This window comes from Anser anser (genome assembly GCF_964211835.1).
Source record: "Anser anser genome assembly, chromosome: 23".
NCBI classification, from domain to species: Eukaryota; Metazoa; Chordata; class Aves; order Anseriformes; family Anatidae; genus Anser; species Anser anser.
The window spans coordinates 1,317,264-1,336,662 of record NC_139744.1 but is presented as its reverse complement, the minus strand read 5'-3'; the positions used below and the strand labels follow the sequence as shown (position 1 = coordinate 1,336,662).

General features: G+C 50.6%; 2 protein-coding genes across 6 annotated transcripts in view; both read left to right on the top strand.

The window, feature by feature from the left end:
• The first annotated feature begins 261 nt into the window (after nt 1-261).
• MED1 (mediator complex subunit 1) lies at nt 262-17,429 on the top strand. Of its 2 annotated transcripts, XM_083809109.1 has the most exons (18): nt 262-525; nt 2,203-2,309; nt 2,871-2,949; nt 3,390-3,444; nt 3,573-3,705; nt 4,457-4,485; nt 4,862-4,933; nt 5,241-5,315; nt 5,883-5,956; nt 6,304-6,393; nt 7,138-7,249; nt 7,542-7,666; nt 7,877-7,995; nt 9,122-9,323; nt 9,515-9,610; nt 9,717-9,822; nt 11,204-11,344; nt 11,522-17,429. In XM_083809109.1, the coding sequence occupies exons 1-18, from the start codon at nt 498-500 to the stop codon at nt 14,451-14,453; spliced, it is 4,575 nt and encodes a 1,524-aa protein (XP_083665235.1). In that variant the 5' UTR covers nt 262-497; the 3' UTR covers nt 14,454-17,429. The 2 variants fall into 2 exon arrangements, with proteins under 2 accessions (XP_083665235.1, XP_083665236.1); XM_083809110.1 differs by having other exon boundaries at nt 271-525; nt 11,204-17,429.
• Nucleotides 17,430-17,809: 380 nt separating this feature from the next.
• FBXL20 (F-box and leucine rich repeat protein 20) overlaps nt 17,810-19,399 on the top strand; it is a 37,039-nt gene continuing 35,449 nt past the window's right edge. Inside the window, exon 1 of one of the 4 annotated variants that reach the window (XM_083809112.1) lies at nt 17,810-17,902. In XM_083809112.1, the coding sequence (XP_083665238.1) occupies nt 17,882-17,902 (21 nt within the window). In that variant the 5' untranslated portion in view covers nt 17,810-17,881. Of the gene's footprint in view, nt 17,903-18,010; nt 18,267-19,399 lie in introns of those variants that run through there. The other 3 variants (XM_083809111.1, XM_083809115.1, XM_083809113.1) reach the window with 3 other exon arrangements.

Here is a 19,399-nt window from a genome sequence, read left to right as displayed (position 1 = left end):
GTCCTCTAGCTGAGCTCCGCGAGGTTTCCGGGAGGGGAGGGGCGGGGAGGAGCGGGACGCGCGCGCGCTGCGTGCTCTCGCGAGAGCTTCGACGGGGAGCGGGGAATGAGGTCGGGGGGGGGGGGGTGGTAACGCCCCGCCCCTCTTCTGACGACAAGAGGCGGCGGCCAATCAGCGCTCGGCAAGTTGAACCGAGGGGGCGGGGCCTGCGCCCGGACGCCCCCCCGCCCCTCACGGCGTAGGGGCGGGGGGGCGTCCGGGCGCAGGCCCCGCCAGCTTCGCTCGCCCTCCCCACGTCTCGCGAGATCTCGCGGCTCTCGCGAGACTCCGCGGCCCTCGCGAGAGGTGGCGCGGTCGGGGGATGGCGGCGGCGGCCGGCGCCGTGTGAGGCGGGCGCGGAGCGGCCCCGGGGGCCTCGGGGGCCTCCCCCCGGCCCTTCCTCAGGCGACACCGGCGCCGAGGCCCCTCCGCGGGCCTCCCCTCCCCGCCCCCGCGACATGAAGGCGGCGCCGGGCAGCGCCGAGGGTGAGCAGTGCCGCCCAGCGACAGCGGGCCGCGACTGAGGCGGAGGGGGGGCTGAGGGGAGGCCGCGGCCTCGCCGGTGGGGCCCGGGGATGGGGGGTGGGGGGGGGTCCAACCGCCACCCCTCAGCCCTCAGAGGGGTGACAGGCCCCGTGGCACCGGGCTGGGCCCGCCCCAGAGCCGTGCCCGCAGCTCCCGGGGCTGTTGGTGAGGGAAATGAGGAGAGAAACGGTCAGGAAGGGGCCAGGAATTCTCGTCAGGAAGTGGGCAGGCGCTGGGGCGGGTTGGGCAGGAGGTGGTGGCATCGCCGTCCGTTGAGGGGGGTTAAGGAAAGTCGGACGTGGTGCTGAGGGACGTGGTTAGCGGGTGACTGACGACATTGGTGACAGGGTCCGGCCAGGTGCTCCTGGAGGTCTCTTCTAACCTTAATGGTTCTAGGACTCTATGAAATAAAGGCAGCAGGCTCAGCACGTCACAGCTCAGCCTGTCCCCGTGCTGCGAGGGGTCCACTCTGTGAGCATGAAGCTATTGGGAAAAGGCAAGCACTTGCCAGGGGTTCCCAGCCACAGGGCAAGAGGCAGCGGACGCCCCGGTGGCACTGGCTGAACACCAAAGCACTTTGTCACCCTGCGGGTGACTGAGTCCCCGCTGGGTTGCCCTGAGCTTGTGGACTCTCCCCTGTCAGGAGAAGTTCAGAAGCCAGCTGGACGTGGTCCTGGGTCCCCGGCCACAAGTGGCCCTGCTGCAGCAGGGGTTGTTCCAGGTGGACCCAGGTGCCCTCGCCAACCTCAGCCAGCGTGTGCCCGTAACGTGGCTGGGAGGTGTGAAGTGTCTGAAAACGTTTAACAAGCGCTCAGTTATTTCGTACCCTTGGACTTGGTGGTGCCAGCGTCAACTCTGTGAACCCTGCGTGCATTGGTAACGAGAACAAAGCCTTTGAATTCCACACCGAGGGCTTGCAGGGCTGTGCTGTGGCAGTTAACATGTCACGGGCTCGTGTTTGCCTTGGAGCAGTAGTGCCTGCGGCAGGGTTTATTTTGGCACTGATGTCTGCTGTTTTTTTTTTTTTGGTAAATGCAACTGAAGAAAAAACTCAGCACAAAGGGGGGGGGGAAAGCTAAGTTATGGTAGTACCAAAGCCCACGTTCTCTTTTGTAAGGCTTCTCTTGGCTGAGGCTTTCGGTGAGGGAAGGTCTGTGAAGATCCTCGCTGTACAAAAAGGTGGAAGAGCGAACAGTGAGGGGGAACCCCGGGAATTAAGCGTAACATCTCTTCTTTACCTCTCTATTCCTTATCATGGGGAAGCTTCATCTTCAGGCCATGCTGTCGTAGCCCCAAACAGGCTGCCGGCGTATTCCTGTCGTGCCAGAACTTAGCCCGACGGGCCCGGGTCATTCAGGGAGGGGCCGTGCATAAGAGGAGCCCTTCTCCAACGGGCCCTTAGGCCCTTTAGGGACCTGTAGGTTTTGATGGCTGGTGATATGTTCTTAACGCTTATTTAGCCTTAAAGCCTAGGTTGCAGGGGTAAAACAGTAATAAATATATATATATTTTTTGAAATCATGCATAGCTTAAAGGTAGAAAGAGTTATTGTTACAACTGCCAGGCTGCGTTACTTGTAAAACCTGCAGATATTGTCTTGGTCTCTCTCCTGAGTTGTCCCCGTGGTTCGTCTTGCAGAAGCGGAGAAGCTGAACAAGATGAGCACCCTCTTAGAAAGACTTCACGCAAAGTACAACCAGAACAGACCTTGGACAGAAACCATGAAGCTAGTCCGTCAAGTCATGGTGAGAAGGGCTGGGATCCGAGTAGGAGGGTGCTGGAGTTCCTTTGCTGCTCGTTCTGTTGTTGGTTTGTTGGATCTCTGCAAAGTGCTTTAGGTTTTGTTCGAGCCTTGGCTGCCTTTTGGGTGTCCTCACACCCGGCAGCGGGCAGGGAGGGGTGGGATACCCTTTACTCTTCCAGCTAGGTGAGGGTAGGGAGGAGCAGGAGGCAGGGCAGAGCTACCTCAAGGACTGCTGCGTTTATTGTGGTGGTAAAAGTTTGCCTCTCTGTTTCTGTCTCCTCGTGCACAACTCTCAGCTTATGCCTATTAAAAAGCTGTTGCAGCCTGTTGTTCCACAGGAGCACGTTGCTCAAAAAAAATCAATTCCAGGCCTGCGTTTGTTACCCGCTTCCAAAATAGGTGCTGTTCTCGTACAGGAATCAAAATGAGGATGTAATTTCGGGATGAAATCTAATCTGCCTTTAATTACCTGAATAAACCTCACTTGACTGAACGAGAGTTGCAGCGATTCCCTCTCACTGAGTGACACACAAAAAGAACATTTTTCTTCTTCCTGGCTTAGGAAAAACGAGTTGTGATGAACTCTGGGGGGCACCAACACCTGGTGAGCTGTTTGGAGACTTTGCAGAAGGCATTAAAAGGTTGGTGCATTCTGTGCATGCGCTTCAGGAAATGCTTAACTGTGATATAGCGTGGAAATTCTCTGCGTCGCAGAAGCAAGGTCGTTGCTAGCACATCTCGCTGTGCTCGTGGTGCTCACGTTTCCATAAGCATGCTTCTGTCTTATGACTCAGTATCAGCCAAGATCGCTTGTGTTATTTTTATTCTTATTGCCCGTACCCGAATTCCACTCGAGGAATAAATCCGTTCTCCCTCTGTACTTCTGAGAACGTTTGTTTTTCTCTGTACAAATTGTTCTGTTTCAGTTTTGAGTGCAGGTAACGTTTAGAGGTGCACGTGTTAAGGTATGAGCAGACGTAGGAGTGAGCAAGGAGCTGGGGTTGTTTTAATGCCGATGTCTCATGCCAGGGAAGACGCTGAATCCTTTCAGTAAGCCTTGTTTTGTGCTTTCTCCATCCAGTGTCTTCTCTGCCTGCCATGACGGATCGCCTGGAGTCCATAGCCAGACAGAACGGGTACGTCCACTCCTTTGTTTTACGGCAAAGGCATTTCCTGTTTATCTGTACGCATCGTAATCTCACTGCTGGTTTGATTGTTTTTTGTGTGCATCTCATAGCAATTTTTGTTTTGTTTTGTATGTAAGCCTTGGATCTCACCTTAGTGCAAATGGCACTGAATGTTACATCACTTCAGACATGTTCTATGTGGAAGTCCAGTTAGATCCTACAGGGCTGCTGTGTGATGTCAAGGTGGCTCACCACGGAGAAAACCCTGTGGTACGTATTACTGAGAAAGACGAGCGTAATACCTTTTTGGTTTTGGAACTGTGGTTTCGCCTCCCTTTCGTTTGAGCAGAGAGAAAAATCACACTGAATGGCCTGCGAGACCTAGCATTGTGCCTTTGCTGCTCGCTTGTTCTAACGGAGGGTCAGAGCCCCCGTGGAGTAGTTTGTGAGGAGCGTTTTACTCATGGTCTCTCTATTCCTTTGAGTAGCGTTCCAACTGGAAGAATGATTTGAAGAAGTTTTTGGTGTGTTTTTGAGGATTTTATTTCTGGAGGAAGGATAGGGAAACGAATCTTACAAAACTTAAATTTGTGAATGGAAACTACTAAGATTTGGAATGTTATGGTTGAGATCCTGAAAGAAAGTGGCTTTACTTCCCTCCTCCTCAGGTGTGAGAGTTTGAACTTGCCCTTTATGTTGGTGTAGCTGCTCTGCTGCAAACAGGCCGTTTTTATATCTCTATGTGAGATCGTAGGCTTTCAACCTACGGTGTCACAATTTTAAAAGCTTATTCCCAATCAGTTGTTTAAGAAGAAAGAACACTGCTTGTATTCGTTCCAAGGGGGGTTGACAAGCAGAACTAGAAACATAGCAACGTGTAGTTGTGAGCATTTTGTTGCTTCTCACCCAAAGATGATGCTCAAAAACTTCACCGTTGTAATATTTTACAGTTGCTGTGCTGCACAAAGGCTTAATCTGATGCGTTTGACATTGATGTTGCTGCATGTTCTTTCCTTTTCAGAGTTGTCCAGAATTGGTGCAGCATCTGAGGTGAGCAACAAGAATTGGTTGTTACGTTTTCGGGTTGGCTTCTCTTTGCAGTGTTGATGTGATGCTATTTCATACCTGGAAACACAGAACATTTCAAAACTGTTCTTTCCCCGTAAAGTCTCTCCTCCTCAGGGGATTTTCTGGCTTTGGGTCAGATGTTTCTGATCCTGACTGCCATGCCTGGCATCTTGGGAGCCACAGCACAACATTCATCAGAATTGTTAAAGCTGGATCATTTCAAGAAGGCATCCTTTAGCTGTCATGTAGCAAAAGTCTATTCTAAAGTGACTTAATGTTTGTATTAATGTAACTTTTAAAAACGAAGCCTTATCTGCAACAAATTTGAACGCATGTTACTTTTTCTCCTTGCTTTCAGAGAGAAAAATTTTGATGAATTTTCTAAGCATCTAAGGGGACTTGTGAACCTGTATAAGTTGCCAGGAGACAAGTAAGTCTAGAATATGTATGATATTTATTTACGTCCGTGTATATACAATTAAACCTACCAGCTTTTAGCTTTGTGCTTAAATTTTCATTGTTCCTGTGATCCTGCTGACTTCATCACCATGGCTTGTGTGCGAACACAGTGGGCTGGAAGGATTTAATGCAGAGCGGTGGGAATGCAGATCGAAAAGTTAAAATTTCTAAATGCTCAATCTGATAGGAAGTACTGCAGCTTGTCAGCCATCGGTTTGTGAGTTGCGTTTCTTTGCGTGGTTCCTTTTAATTTTTCTTTTTTTCTTTTTTTTCCCCAGCAAACTTAAAACTAAAATGTACTTGGCTCTACAGTCCTTGGAGCTGGATCTCTCAAAAATGGCAGGGATGTATTGGTAAGAACATCTCTATGGTTTGCTTTTTCTTTTTTTAATTAATTGCCGTATCACATTGACTGATTATAATAATGCCAAGTACTGTATATCCATGAAGTGTTACATCAATCCCTATAAATTGTGACTTTATTGCCAAAAAGCGCAGTGCTGAGGTTATAGAAGGATCATGCTAGCAGGAGAGTGATAAAGAGAGACAGAAAAACCGCTCAGAGCTTTCTGGAATTTACCTTTGTCCTTTTTAACTACAGAATTCAACTGAAGGAAAGTCTGGAAGGCCAAAAAAAGTTCATGATTAGATGGATTAGTGGTAACAACTGTTTTACAGTCAGAAACGAAGAAACATCTGACCACCTTTTACTACTGTAGATTCAGGAGATAAACCGTTCATGCTGTAGGAATAAAAAGTAGCTTCTGCTTTGCCTATGACACTGTGAAGTTTAAAATAGCTACTTCTGTGACTGAGCAGTGTGTATATTGAGTTAAAATCTTAGGCTGCCATCAGGACATGAATTCTGGCTTCAGATACGGCTCTAGCTTGTTACAGACCTGTGATTGCCTCTCTTGCAGGCAAGCCACCAATGCAAATCCACTCGACAAGATTCTTCATGGCAGTGTTGGCTATCTCACCCCCAGGAGTGGAGGTATCTTTGATAAACGCTTAAAAAAGGAAAGAAAAAGTTGGTTTTGTTCAGGGTCCCCTTTATTAACGTTAGTTGGAAATTAACTGGTGGTAATAAAGAAAAACGCTAATCAAAGAGGGACAAGATGGTTGAATATTTGTAAGTCGCACGTGGTCCGGAAAGCCAGGCTTCCGTTACAAAGCTACGTCTGTGGCTGTGACAGCAGAGAACAGCTTTCAAGGTGCGCTAGGAGCTCTGGGCAGCGTGTGCTGTGTTACAGTGCAAACATCATGTGGTTACAGGGGCTAGTTAATGACGGGGTTAACCTGCGGCATCAGGATGCCTGCTCATAAGCCTTTCTCCCACAGGTCTCCTTATGAATCTCAAGTATTATGTCTCGCCCTATGATTTATTTGAAGACGGCACTGGAGCCCCCGTTATTCTGCATGAGAACAACGGTAGGTCGCCTTTGGAAGCTACTGTGGACCTACTGCTGCTTGAAGGAGAGAAGAAAGCAGAAGTCCAGGGGAGCAGTCTGGCTGCCCTCTGCTGTCACTCTGTAATACGAGGAAAGCAGAGGCTGCCTTACAGAGGACACGGGTTTAATTAGTACATGAGTAAATGCCGTCTGAGCTGACCATCTTCTTGAGCCTCATGGCAGTTCTGGAGTTTGAATTGGGCTGCTACCAGTGGTGGCAGTCTGCAGACAGAGCCTTTGTCCTTAGGATGAATTTCACTGTTAACGTGAGAGTTATTTTATTGTCGGAATACTTGGGTATTCCCATCTGCTGTCTTACTGTAAGATTGTTTTTCATGCGTGTGCGTGGATATTTGTCTTTTGGTAAAATGACAGAACCCAGCAGCAGTTAAAACCGAGGCTGGTCATGGAAAAGAAAAGGGTGAAATTATTACAAAGCAAAACAATAAATGGCTTTGAAAGAACATACTACAGACTGGCGAATGTATTTGAAATATGTTTTAGGAATTATGCCACTGATCAACCTTGTAAGAAAAATAGTGTTAGGTAGCACAACTAACTTGTTTGGCTGTAGTCCTTTTAGTGATAGCAGTGAATGCTGAGAACTCTGCTCTGTGGAGGAAGCAATTCATTTCCACCATACTGATATTTAGCTCATAAAGGCTGCGTTGTTTTTTCATCACCTTATGTTGTTCTCTTTTTTTTTTCTTGCCTCCTCTTGCAGTTCCTCGATCTTTAGGAATGAATGTGTCAGTAACAGTCGAGGGAACCATGGCGATGTACAAACTTCCAATTGCACCACTGATTATGGGCTCTCATCCAGTTGACAGCAAAGGGTAAGCAAAGGACCTATTGGCCAGGCCTTTCTCAGTGGCCTTGGTTAGACGCCAACTCAATATTTAGCCCTCTTTTGAAGTCAGAGTGGGGAGATGACTGCGTGATGTCACAGCATTATATGAAGCTGAGAAATGGGTATTTCAGGCACGTGACATGCTTTTGAGGACTGTCTTTTAATTTTTAAGAAGGTATACCAGTCTGCTTGTATCTGAGCTAGCTGCAAATTGTACATCTGGCACACGCGATCATGCCCTGCATCTAAAAAGACCGTGTATTAACTTGATTTTCCAGAACTCCATCTTTCTCATCAATCACCAGTGCCAACAGTGTGGACTTACCAGCTTGTTTCTTCTTGAAATTCCCACGTCCCATTCCAGTGTCTCGAGCTTTCATTCAGAAACTTCAGAGCTGCACAGGTGAGTGGCAGATCTGTGAGACGGACACTCCCTAGGTGTGTTTTATCAAAAAACTGCTGCTATTTAAAACACTCCATGAAAGTTGCTTAAGGTTTTGTGCTGGTTTTGGTAAGAACCAGATAGGTTTGTTTCAGGAGATAGTAACTCCTCTGGCCCACCATCACCTTCCAGCTCCCAGTGCTATCATTCTGTGCCACTTTGTTCCCTCAGGTATTCCACTGTTCGACACACCACCAACGTTTGTACCCTTGTATGAGTTGATCACGCAGTTTGAATTGTCTAAGGAGGCTGATCCTGTACCGTTAAACCACAATATGCGCTTCTATGCAGTAAGTACGTCATGACAACCAGGGCATTATACTTGTAGAGGAGCACTGGGGGGGTTTCATCTGTTCTGGGTATTCTTCAAGGAGGATAAAGGAAATTGGTACAGCGTTTGTTCGCGGGGAAAGACTGTGCTATCCAGTCATTAGAATTCTGATACGGACATGACCGCAGTAATTAGGAAAATAAACTATTTTGTCTTAAACGTGGATTTGTCATAATACGCATTCCCACCGAATTATTTGTGTCTACATCTGACGTGTTCTCTGATCTGAAAGATGGATGCAAAGGCTGTTTGGTCACACTGGTGTGTAAGACGATGTGCGCGCACCCAGTGAGGTTGCAGGGGTTGTTTTCTTTCTCTTTAGCTAAAATTGTATACCAGAAAGCTTTATGTGGAGTGGGTGATGTAAATAAAGGTGAAATGACACAGGGCAAACCTTGAATAAATGACTTTAAATTTAGGCATGTGAGTTGGCTCTTCAGAAGGTCTGTTGGCTGTTCTTGGGTAGCAGGTGAGAACACTGAAGGTAGCTGCAGCAGTGTTCTAGAGGCTAGACCGGGCTTGTGGGAAGACATCAGGATCACCTGTGATGTTTGCAATTTTCATTGATTTTGTGTGCAAATAAATAAACATATAAGAAATGGAAAGTGACTTAGTAGTGAAAAATCCATTGCAGTAAAAGTGCAGCTGCAGTAATGACAGCAGAGGTATTGGAGAGGTCAGCATTGCCAGATTCTGTCCTTTCCTTTTTCTTTGGACTGTAATTTGTGGCTGAATCACTTGCATCACTTGGGAGAAATCCTACTTCTTAAATTAGTCAGCGACAGATCTCCTATTAACTTCAGAGGATTTCTCTTTCCTGAGAAGGGGATGCCGTGCCACACGAAGCTGTTGCAGTGGGGGACAGGTAATGCTGTTTGGCAATACTGCTTCTGAGGAGCCAAAGTCCTGTCTTGCTTGTTCGGGTCTGCTTGTCATTTAATGGAAGGAAGATGTCTTCATTGTCATTTTCAGCCAGAAAGGTGGCTTGGCATCATTTAGGTCTGGAGCCTGCTCTTTCCTCCTTAGATGTCTGTTATCGCCTTGTACCCAGCGCTGGCTGGAGTAAAGCAGAAATTGTTTGTCAGGCTCTTCCAGGACAGCAGCACTGTTACTTTCTGAACAAGGATGCTCCTCTCCCAGATGGAAGAAGCCTCCAAGGAACACTGATCAGTAAAATCGCCTTCCAGCACCCTGGACGGGTTCCTCTCATCCTTAATTTGATCAGACATCAGGTGGCATACAACACACTAATCGGCAGCTGTGTCAAGCGAACAGTTTTAAAAGAAGGTGGGTACGACATCAAGTGGAATGTAATGTGGGGATAATAAGGAGCTGTGGGTGATTTTCCCAGGTGTAGGAATTAGCAGTAAGGCCCATGCTGCTTCCCTTTTTCTTTTTTCTTCTATATGGGTGTATTGAGCTGGCGCCTCTGGTTCATCTCCTGTGTTCCCTAATGTAATAGTTCCCATGTCTTTCAGATTCTCCTGGGATCCTGCAGTTTGAAGTTTGTCCTCTCTCTGACTCCTGTTTCAGTGTATCCTTTCAGCACCCTGTGAATGACTCCCTAGTGTGTGGTAAGTGGACTCGCTAAAAGCATGATGTATTTAGAGGCAGGCCAGCAGGGTTTTCTTCCACTGTAACCAGAATTTTTATCTCTTCTAAATGCCTTCTCTCTTTCAGTGGTAATGGATGTGCAAGACTCCACTCATGTGAACTGTAAGCTGTACAAAGGGCTATCTGATGCTCTTATCTGTACGGATGATTTCATTGCCAAAGTTGTTCAAAGGTAAGCTGGATGTTTTTGTTCCGACGTTCCGTGTTGCTTACAGTGATGTTTGTAAGCCAATATGCAGGAGCTTGCAAGTACAATTAATTGCACATGCCTTTGATAGCATCCTACCAAGTTTTTTATATTGCAGAAAATTCAGCTTTCAGGAGGAGAACTGACAATGCAAAAACAGGCCCCAAAAGTAACCCAGAAGCAGCTAAAATTAGTGGTAGAATAGCGAAAATTTAATTGCTTTCCCATGTTCCCAGGATTTCTGTGTAATGATCAGGATAAGTGATTTCTATCCAGAGTGTTTTCCGTAAGTGTCATTATCCCGGTTTCATCACCGGGATGAGCCGAGGTGCAGGCAGACTGCGTGGCACGTCTGTGGTTACTCAGCCGACTGGCGCCGGAGCCAGAGAGGTGGCTCAGACCTGAGTCAGTCTGGTGCCGTGCCTGTAGGACCAGGCTCTCAGGTTCACTCCTTTCTGTTTTATGAGCTGTAACAGACAGGAGATATTTCACGTTTAAGAACGTATCGGTGAGTACCGTGGCTTTAGTAATGGCATGCCTCTGTTCAGGGCACTCCAAATCGTGAGGATGAACTCTGTTGTATTTCTCCTAGTCGTTTTTGGAGCCATTCTGTCTGTGAGTGAGTTTTACCTGCGGTTGTTTGGAGGAGAGGCAAACCTGGTGTCCTACTGAAAATTCCATTCCAAACATTGAACCCTAGCTACTTATTTTTGGGTGTGTGTCCGAGGTGCCTGCCTGTTTATGCTTTCTCCTCTAGTTGGTTGCTTTCAAAGTCTTGAAAATGTGAAAGAGCTCCCCTGCAGGTTGTCATTTACCCAGGTCTTTTATCAAGGTTACTCCACCCCAGCCACCATGGAGGCATGCAGAACGCAGCAGAATGTTAACAGTGCACAGCATAGACCTCTTGAGTGAGAATAGCTGTTTTTATTTCAGAACATTATAGGGTAGTTGACCTTGAGGAGAATGTGACGGTATCATTGATTTTTACAGGACTGCAGGAAGCGTAAGGCTTGCCAAGCTTAGACAAAGGTGTTCCCTAGCAGAATCAGAGTAACAACCCAGGCTGCATCCTGTGCTTTAACTACAAGATTATCATCTGTCAGCTATTAATTATTAGAGTTAGTTGACTGATTAATTATCCCTGCATTTGTGATTGCAAGACACAGTTGTCTCATGGCTGGATAAGCACGGTGGGGTAAGTATGAATACAAACAGAGCAGCAAGGCGCTTACAGTGCCTGGACCTGTTGCTCTCTTGTGCCCACGAGTCTCACTGCTTGCTTTGATGAAGGGTTCAAAACTGCTTTGGTGAGCGTCGCTGTAGGGCAGCAAGATGCCTGCTAAACCCTTTGCCTTGTGTCTTGCAGATGTATGTCCATTCCCGTGACCATGCGAGCAATTCGCAGAAAAGCAGAAACGATTCAAGCAGACACACCAGCCTTGTCCCTCATTGCAGAAACAGTAGAAGATATGGTGAAGAAAAATCTTCCCCCAGCCAGCAGCCCAGGGTATGGCATGACCACAGGCAGCAACCCAATGAGTGGTACCACTACCCCAACAAACACTTTTCCTGGGGGGCCCATCACTACTTTGTTTAACATGAGCATAAGCATGAAAGAGAGGCATGACTCGGTGGGCCATGGGGAGGACTTCAGCAAAGTGTCTCAGAACCCTATTCTCACTAGTTTGTTGCAGATCACAGGGAATGTGGGGTCTACCATTGGCTCAAGTCCAACCCCTCCCCATCACACACCACCACCAGTATCCTCACCAGCAAGCAACACCAAGAACCACCCCATGCTCATGAACCTTCTTAAAGAGAATCCCCCTCAGGATTTCTCCACTCTGTATGGGAGCAGCCCTCTCGAAAGGCAGAACTCTTCCTCTGGCTCTCCCAGAATGGAAATGGGCCCTGGGGGGAATAAGCAAAAGAAAAAAAAATCCCGCATGCCAGCCGACAAGCCCAAGCATCAGACTGAGGATGATTTCCAGAGGGAGCTCTTCTCAATGGATGTTGACTCCCAGAATCCCATTTTTGATGTCAACATGACTGCAGATACCCTGGACACCCCTCACATTACTCCAGCACCCAGCCAATGCAGCACTCCTCCTACTACATACCCGCAGCCTATACCTCACTCGCAGCCCAGTATTCAGAGAATGGTTCGACTCTCTAGTTCGGACAGCATTGGAGCCGATGTTACTGATATCCTTTCGGATATAGCAGAGGAGGCTTCCAAGCTACCCACCACTAATGAGGACTGCCCGCCCATTGGTACTCCAGTGAGAGACTCTTCTAGTTCAGGACATTCACAAAGTGCCCTCTTTGACCCCGATGTTTTTCAGACGAACAATAGCGAGAACCCGTACACAGACCCAGCAGACCTGATAGCAGATGCTGCTGTGAGCCCCAACAGCGATTCTTCAAACCATTTTTTTCCAGACGGGGTAGATTTCAATCCTGACTTGCTGAACAGTCAGAGCCAAAGCGGCTTTGGGGAGGAGTACTTTGATGAGAGTAGTCAGAGTGGAGACACGGATGATTTCAAGGGCTATGCATCCCAGGCTTTAAGTACTTTGGGGGTACAAGTATTAGGGGGCGATGGGGGGGAAAATAAATTTAAGGGAAGCAATCAGTCCGATACAGTAGATTTTAGTATTATTGCAGCTGCAAGCAAAGCGCTGGGGTCCTCTGACATCATGGAGCACCACAGTGGGGGTCAGAGCCCCTTACTGAATACAGGGGATTTAGGAAAAGAAAAGTCTCAGAAACGGGTAAAGGAAGGCAATGGTTCTGGAGGTAACCTGGCAGGTCCTGGAATAGATGGGAAGCCGGGGAAGCGCAGCCGGACGCCATCCAGTGACGGCAAAAGCAAAGAGAAACTCCCGAAGCGGAAGAAGCAGGAGACAGACGGGAAATCTCCATCTCACAGTTCATCGAACAGGCCTTTCACGCCACCAGCGAGCACTGGTGGGTCCAAGTCTCCTGGCAGTTCAGGCAGATCTCAGACTCCTCCCGGTGTGGCTACTCCTCCTATTCCAAAAATCACCATTCAGATCCCAAAAGGAACAGTGACTGTGGGCAAACCGTCTTCTCACGGCCAGTATAGCAGTAGTGGCTCTGTCACCTCCTCCAGCAGCAAAAGCCATCATAGCCATTCTTCCTCCTCCTCCTCTTCCTCCTCCTCGTCAACCTCAGGCAAAATGAAAAGCAGCAAATCAGAAGGGTCTTCGGGCTCAAAGATGAGCAGCAGCCTCTACTCAAGCCAAGGTGGCTCAAGTTCAGGTCAGTCCAAAAGCTCGGCTCAGTCGGTGGGGAAGCCTGGATCCTCCCCCATCACCAAGCATGGCCTCAGCAGCGGGTCTGGAAGTACCAAGATGAAACCTCAAGGAAAGCCATCGTCGCTTATGAACCCTTCCATGAGTAAACCAAACATCTCGCCATCTCATTCTAGACCTTCAGGAGGTTCTGACAAGCTTGCTTCTCCCATGAAGCCTGTTCCAGGTACTCCCCCGTCATCGAAGGCAAAGTCACCTATCAGTTCAGGTTCTGGAGGCTCTCATATGTCTGGGACTGGATCGAGCTCGAGTATGAAATCGTCTTCAGGAATGGGATCCTCTGGGTCCATGTCACAAAAGCCGCCTCCTTCATCGAATTCTTCCACGGCATCTTCATCTTCCTTTTCATCTAGCGGGTCTTCCATGTCTTCATCTCAAAACCAGCATGGAAGTTCCAAAGGCAAGTCTCCCAGCAGAAACAAGAAGCCATCTCTGACTGCAGTCATAGACAAACTTAAACACGGGGTTGTCACTAGCGGGCCTGGTGGAGATGACCCGATGGATGGACAAATGGGGCCAAGTTCCAATTCCTCAAGCCATACTATGTCCTCCAAACACAATATGTCTGGGGGGGAGTTCCAGGGCAAACGCGAGAAGAGTGACAAAGAGAAATCTAAAGTCTCTGTTTCTGGAGGATCTGTTGACTCTTCCAAGAAGAATTCAGATTCCAAAAACGTCGGAAGCACTGGAGTGGCCAAAATTATCATCAGCAAGCATGATGGTGGTTCCCCTAGTATTAAAGCCAAAGTAACTTTGCAGAAACCTGGGGAAGGAGGTGGGGATAGCTTAAGGCCTCAGATGGCTTCTTCCAAAAGCTACGGATCCCCTCTAATCAGTGGGTCTACTCCAAAACACGAACGCTGCTCTCCCAGCCACAGTAAGTCACCAGCATACACTCCCCAAAACATAGACAGCGAGAGCGAGTCGGGCTCTTCCATAGCAGAGAAATCCTATCAGAACAGCCCCAGCTCTGACGATGGCATTAGGCCACTGCCTGAATATAGCTCAGAAAAACATAAGAAGCACAAAAAAGAGAAGAAAAAGGTGAAAGACAAAGACCGGGACAGAGACCGGGATCGGGACAAAGAAAGAGACAAGAAGAAATCTCACAGCATCAAGCCGGAGAGCTGGTCTAAATCCCCGATTTCCGCTGACCAGTCTCTCTCCATGGCCAGCAGCGCTATGCTCTCGGCCGAGCGACCGTCCCGGGCTAGCCCCGAGTTTTTGATCGGGGAAGAAGATGATGATCTCATGGATGTTGCTCTAATTGGCAATTAATTTTCGTAGTATCTTTGAAAGATACTAAGTACGCAGGACCTGCGGGTTCTAGAGATGGAAAGAAAGGAACCATCCGTTGCAAACCTGCCACGCTGACGTCAATGAGGTGTTTTAAGAGAAAAAAAAAGTATTTCCAAGGATCTCCAAAGTTCACACAGAACGTGTGAGTGCCAGCAGCTCATTCTGCAAGCCAGGTTCCTGACTGTGGCCTTCATCCCACGGACACTTACACTCGTTCTTAATTTATAAGTATTAATAGGCCCATTAGAGGTAATGGGTGTAAAGCTAAGTGTGCGTGTAAGCGTGGGAGCAGACCTCCAACTGGTGCAAACAAACATAGGCTATTCTGGGAGAATCTGAGTTCCTCTGCCCCTCTTCCCCCTCAGACAGAGTTGGTTTTGCTTTTAGGAAGTTTTAAGCTAATTATTTTAAGGCATGTTTTAGGGCTGGGTTTTACTCTTTTAAAAAGGGTGGTTGGAGGAAAGAGGAAAAAAAAAAGTGCTTTTTAGTTATTTTTATTTTTGTGGCATTTCTTCATTCGTTGCCTGATTGAGAGCAGTGCTGAGGAACTTTGTCTTCCTCTGGCATGTGCTGCGGAGTCAGACACTGTGAGGGATGTTGGCGTTTTATTCCAGGTCGAAGTGATGAAGGAATGCTGTCGAATTTTTTACTTCCCTTTCATTTTAGCTATTTATTTATGTCCGTATCTGAGTGCATTACGCTGCTTGTTTTCATGCGATCTCCATTTTAATTGTACGATGGAGTCCAAAGGGACTTGAGAATTTGGGTAGCCTGTGGATTTGGAAAGCTCTGCACACGTGCAGCCACTGTAGCTTTGGTGAAGCTGGTAAAATTCTGGCGTGCATTGGAGCACACCTAAATTGAAAAGGAACTCCACTGTCTTAATCTGAGCGCTGCTTCCTTGTAAACCAAGCAAACAACGTCCCCGGGACCCCCGATGCTGCATTTGTAAAGAGAGAGACTGTAAGCCGCGCACGAGCCTCAGTCCTGCAGACTTTAGAGCTGTGCTAAGTCTATCCACAGCGAATGCTCCGTTACTGTCGCTAGAACAGCTCGTGTGCGTTCATGGTTAAAAACGGGCCTTGTTTTCTCAAGCTGTTTCTGTTGCCGAAGCGCTTAAGGTTTCTTTCTTTTTTTCTTTTTCTTTTTTTCTTTTAACTTGCAGCACACTTCTCAAATAGTAATTCTGGTAATGCACACAGGCATTCCCTTCTCTCTCTGGGAGGTGTTAGCCTAGCACTGTGAGTCAGTCACTTCCTCGTGTTAGCACTTACACTGCTGGAAAAGCAGACCCTAACTGGTTCGTCTGGATAACAATTGCAGCAGAAGCAGTGGTTTCCTTAAGTGATGGATTTTCCCCTTTTGGCTGGAATTAAGAGCGTGACTCAGGCATCCTGTGTGGTCTTATCTTGTGGTCCCTGAAAGGAAGAGAGACTCAGGAGCATGTTTTATTTTTAAAAGCAGTTAAATGTGATTTGCTGAAGAAGAAAAGTGGGAAATCGCGAGTTCTCCATTCGAATTTTGTACTGGCAGAGTCCTGCTCCCACTGGATTTTGTCATTGACTCCTGGAGGCCAGGATTTCACCTGTGGGAAGGAGATTAGACTTCGCATTTGGGGATGCAGCCTGAAAACATGTCAAGGATTTAAGTTTCTTTTAAACACACAGATTTCCAGTTCTGCTCACGGTCTGACCCCAGTGATATTCCAGCCAAGCAGTTTCTTTTCTGGCTCGTTCAAAGCCATAGCAAGGTAGTTGTCTTTTCAGTAGGGTGGCAACTATTCAGTTAATTGTAGGGGGTTTTCACCACTTCCTCCTGCCTTCAGCTTCATTCCCAGGCTCCTGTAGGGTGCAGGAGCCCTGAATTTCCTAAAGCCACCCTGAACTCCAGATAGCTGCCCTTCCTTGTATTTTCCAACAGTCATCCTTTGCTCCTTGTGGTCTGCGGACCATAGCTTCCCCCTCCCCAGTGCTCCCACCTTCACGTGCTGAGATGATAGAAAAGTAGTGAATAAAGCCTAAACCCGGAGCAAATGACGTTATCTTACGCAGCATCAGAATCGGATGACTGCGGGGTGCCTCTGAAGAGGATGTAAGGAATACAGCACCAGATGGCTTTGTCTTGAGACCCTGCTACAGCGGCTGCGCCGGGGAAGTAATACCTGCTCAGGCTCCAGCAGGTTGTCAGCTGTTTTCATTCTGCCCCTCTCATTTTGTAAGTTACTTTATTTTTTTTTTTAAAAAAGTCTGATCTTTTTAAAAAAGTTTGATCTGTTCAGGGCTGGGTGAAGGTACAAACCGCCTTCAAGAGAAGCCCTCTTAAAAGTCAAATCAGGGCTGGGGATTTCACGGAGCAGTGTGCTGGACTTGTCGCTGATCGGAGTAATGTTTTACCAATGCGAAAACGCAGTCAAAGTTAAAAGGAAATACTGTTCAGCTTCAGCATTGACACAGAACTGCGGTTGGAACGGAACAGCTGAACACGTTTCCTTCTCTGCTTGCCCAAGACCAAAGTTCAATACTCTCCATTTCTCCTGCGAAAGGTGGGCATCGCGGACACCCGCAGAAGTACAGGGAACAAAGTCTCCTCCTCTCTCAGCCTCCGCGACACCGAGCGCTGCAAGAGAAACGGGGGCCTGAACTGCGGTCGTAGCAGGCTGAAAGCTTTTGGATCCGTTTTGATGCACTGTACCCTTCCCCTTTGTACACCCTCCGTTTTGTATCGCGTGAGAGAGAGAGAGAGACCAGAGCCAGGCGCCAGCTGCATGATGCTTCTACCGCGTTGAGAGATGAGGTGCACCCCTCCCTACACAGACACTTTGTGTGTAAACGCTTGGTCTCTTACAAATGTTTTATTTTTAAAATATTTTTGCTTATTCTCGACGATATTTTACATCTTTCAGTATTGGAAAGATAAAACGTGTAAACAAAATAAAAGCCAAACCTTTTAATCTCAGCTGCAGAAGCGTCACAGGGGCGTTAAAAGCCGTTTTTTCCTGCGGGGGCGGCCCTGGGAATGGCGCCGAGCTCCTTTCTCAGCCTCCTTTGCTCGTGGGGCTCCGGCCGGGTCCCCCCCCGATCGCTCCCCTCGCCCCCAGCGGCCTCGGCTCGGGGCGCGCCGCGGCGGCCACGCGGGATTTTCCCGCGGTAATGACGTCACCGCGGCGCGCCGCCAGCCGGGGCCCTGATTGGCTGGAGCTGCCTCCCCCTCCCAGCACACCCGGAAGGGAGTGGCGGGGCGGGGCCGCTCCCCCCTCGGAGCCCCCCTCGGGGCGGCCCCGGGTTGGGGGGGGGAGGGGGCGCCCCGTGGGCCCCCCCCGGTACCGGGGAAGGGGAGGGGGGGGGGCCGGCAGCCCCCCGGAAGTACCGGGAGGAGGGGGGGGGGGTGCGGAGGCCGGCGGCGGCGCGATGGGCGCGGCGGCCTGCGGGGTAGGTGGGCGCGGGGGGGGGGGGGAGGCGGTGCGCGGAGGGAGGGAGGCGGGGGGGGAGGGCGCGGACCGTTCCCCTCCCCCCTCCCGTTCTCGTCCCGGGGCGTCCCCGCCGCAGCGCCCCCCCCCCGCCGCGCCGCGCCGACCAATGAGCGGGCGCGTTGCTGGCAGGTGCCGTGTTTTTGTTTTGGGTCGAAGTTGAGGCCGGAGGAGGCGCCGCGGCGGCGGCGGGCGGAGGCCGCGAGCCACCGGCACCCCCGGGACCCCCCCATCCCGCGGGACATTCCCCCCACCCCCCCTCCCTTACAGCCCCCGGCCCCGCCATGCGGCGGGAGATGAACGGGGTCACCCGGAGCCGCTTCGAGGTGAGGCCGCGGGGAGGGGGGGGGGCGCGGGGGGGTTGGGGGGAGGGGGGGCGGTGTCCTGCGGCCCCCCCCCGCGCCCATCGGTCACCGGGAGGGGGAGGGGGCTGCGGGGGAGGTGGGGGGGAGAGACCGGGGAGGGGAAGGAGAAGGAGGAGGGGGGAGGACGGAGAGGGGAAAGGTTTTTGGGGGGGTCGGATTGGGGGAGGGGTCGTGGGGGGGGTAATTTTTTCGTCCCCGGCCCCTGAGCAGTGCGGGGGGGGGCGCCTGCGAGCCCCGGGCCCTGTGCGGCCTCCGGGCCCTTTGTCCGCGGCCAGGCCGGGCTCGGCCCCCCCCCTGCCCCCCCCGGGGGCCGCCTCGGGGCTCTGAGGGATCGGGAGGGGGGGTGCGAGGGGGGGGGGATTTATGGGTTCGTGGTTGGGGGGCGGCGGCTTTTTGTGCTCCCCCCTCTTGTGGTCACGGGTGGGCAGCTGGGAAGCAGCGCTCCGGTACCGGCTGGGGGTGTGAATTGAGCCTGCCCCAACCCCCCCCCCCATACCCCCACACCCCCCCCCGGGACCCCCTCGTGGGGTTTGTTGGGTTTTTGCTTCGTTTTGGCTTTGCCACGTTTGGGTCTGGAGAGCCGAGCGCGGGGCTGCGCCCCCGCAACCGGGTTTTGTTTTTCGGAGGGGACGCGGCCGAAGTTCGGCCGGGCCCTTCCGTCCCTGCCCTGGCACCGGGAGCTTCTGCGCCCGGGAGCCGTGGTGCATCGGGACGGCTGTGGGGGGGACCGGCAGCGGTGGTCGGGGGGGGGGGGTCCTCGGGCGGCTTCGGCTCGGGGCGGAGGCCGGTGGGGAAGCTCTGCCCCGGGAGGCTCAGCCTCCAGGCCCCGGTAACGCGCAGCTCGCCGGGGGGAGGCCGGTTGGGACCCCCAGGACGGGGCGCGTGGGCCTCCGGTGAGCTGCGGGAGCGGGGTCCTGAGCTGGAGCTGCTGCTGCTGGGCTCCGAAATCGGCTCCCGAGTGGCTTTGGTAACGATTTGGCCTTACCGTAGTGATAAAATACGGTGAGGGGGTAGGGGCTGGGCTTCTGGACAGCGGCGTGGTGGGGGGGGTTTCTGGCGTGCGGGCGGCCAGCCCTCCCCGGGGCAGACGGGAG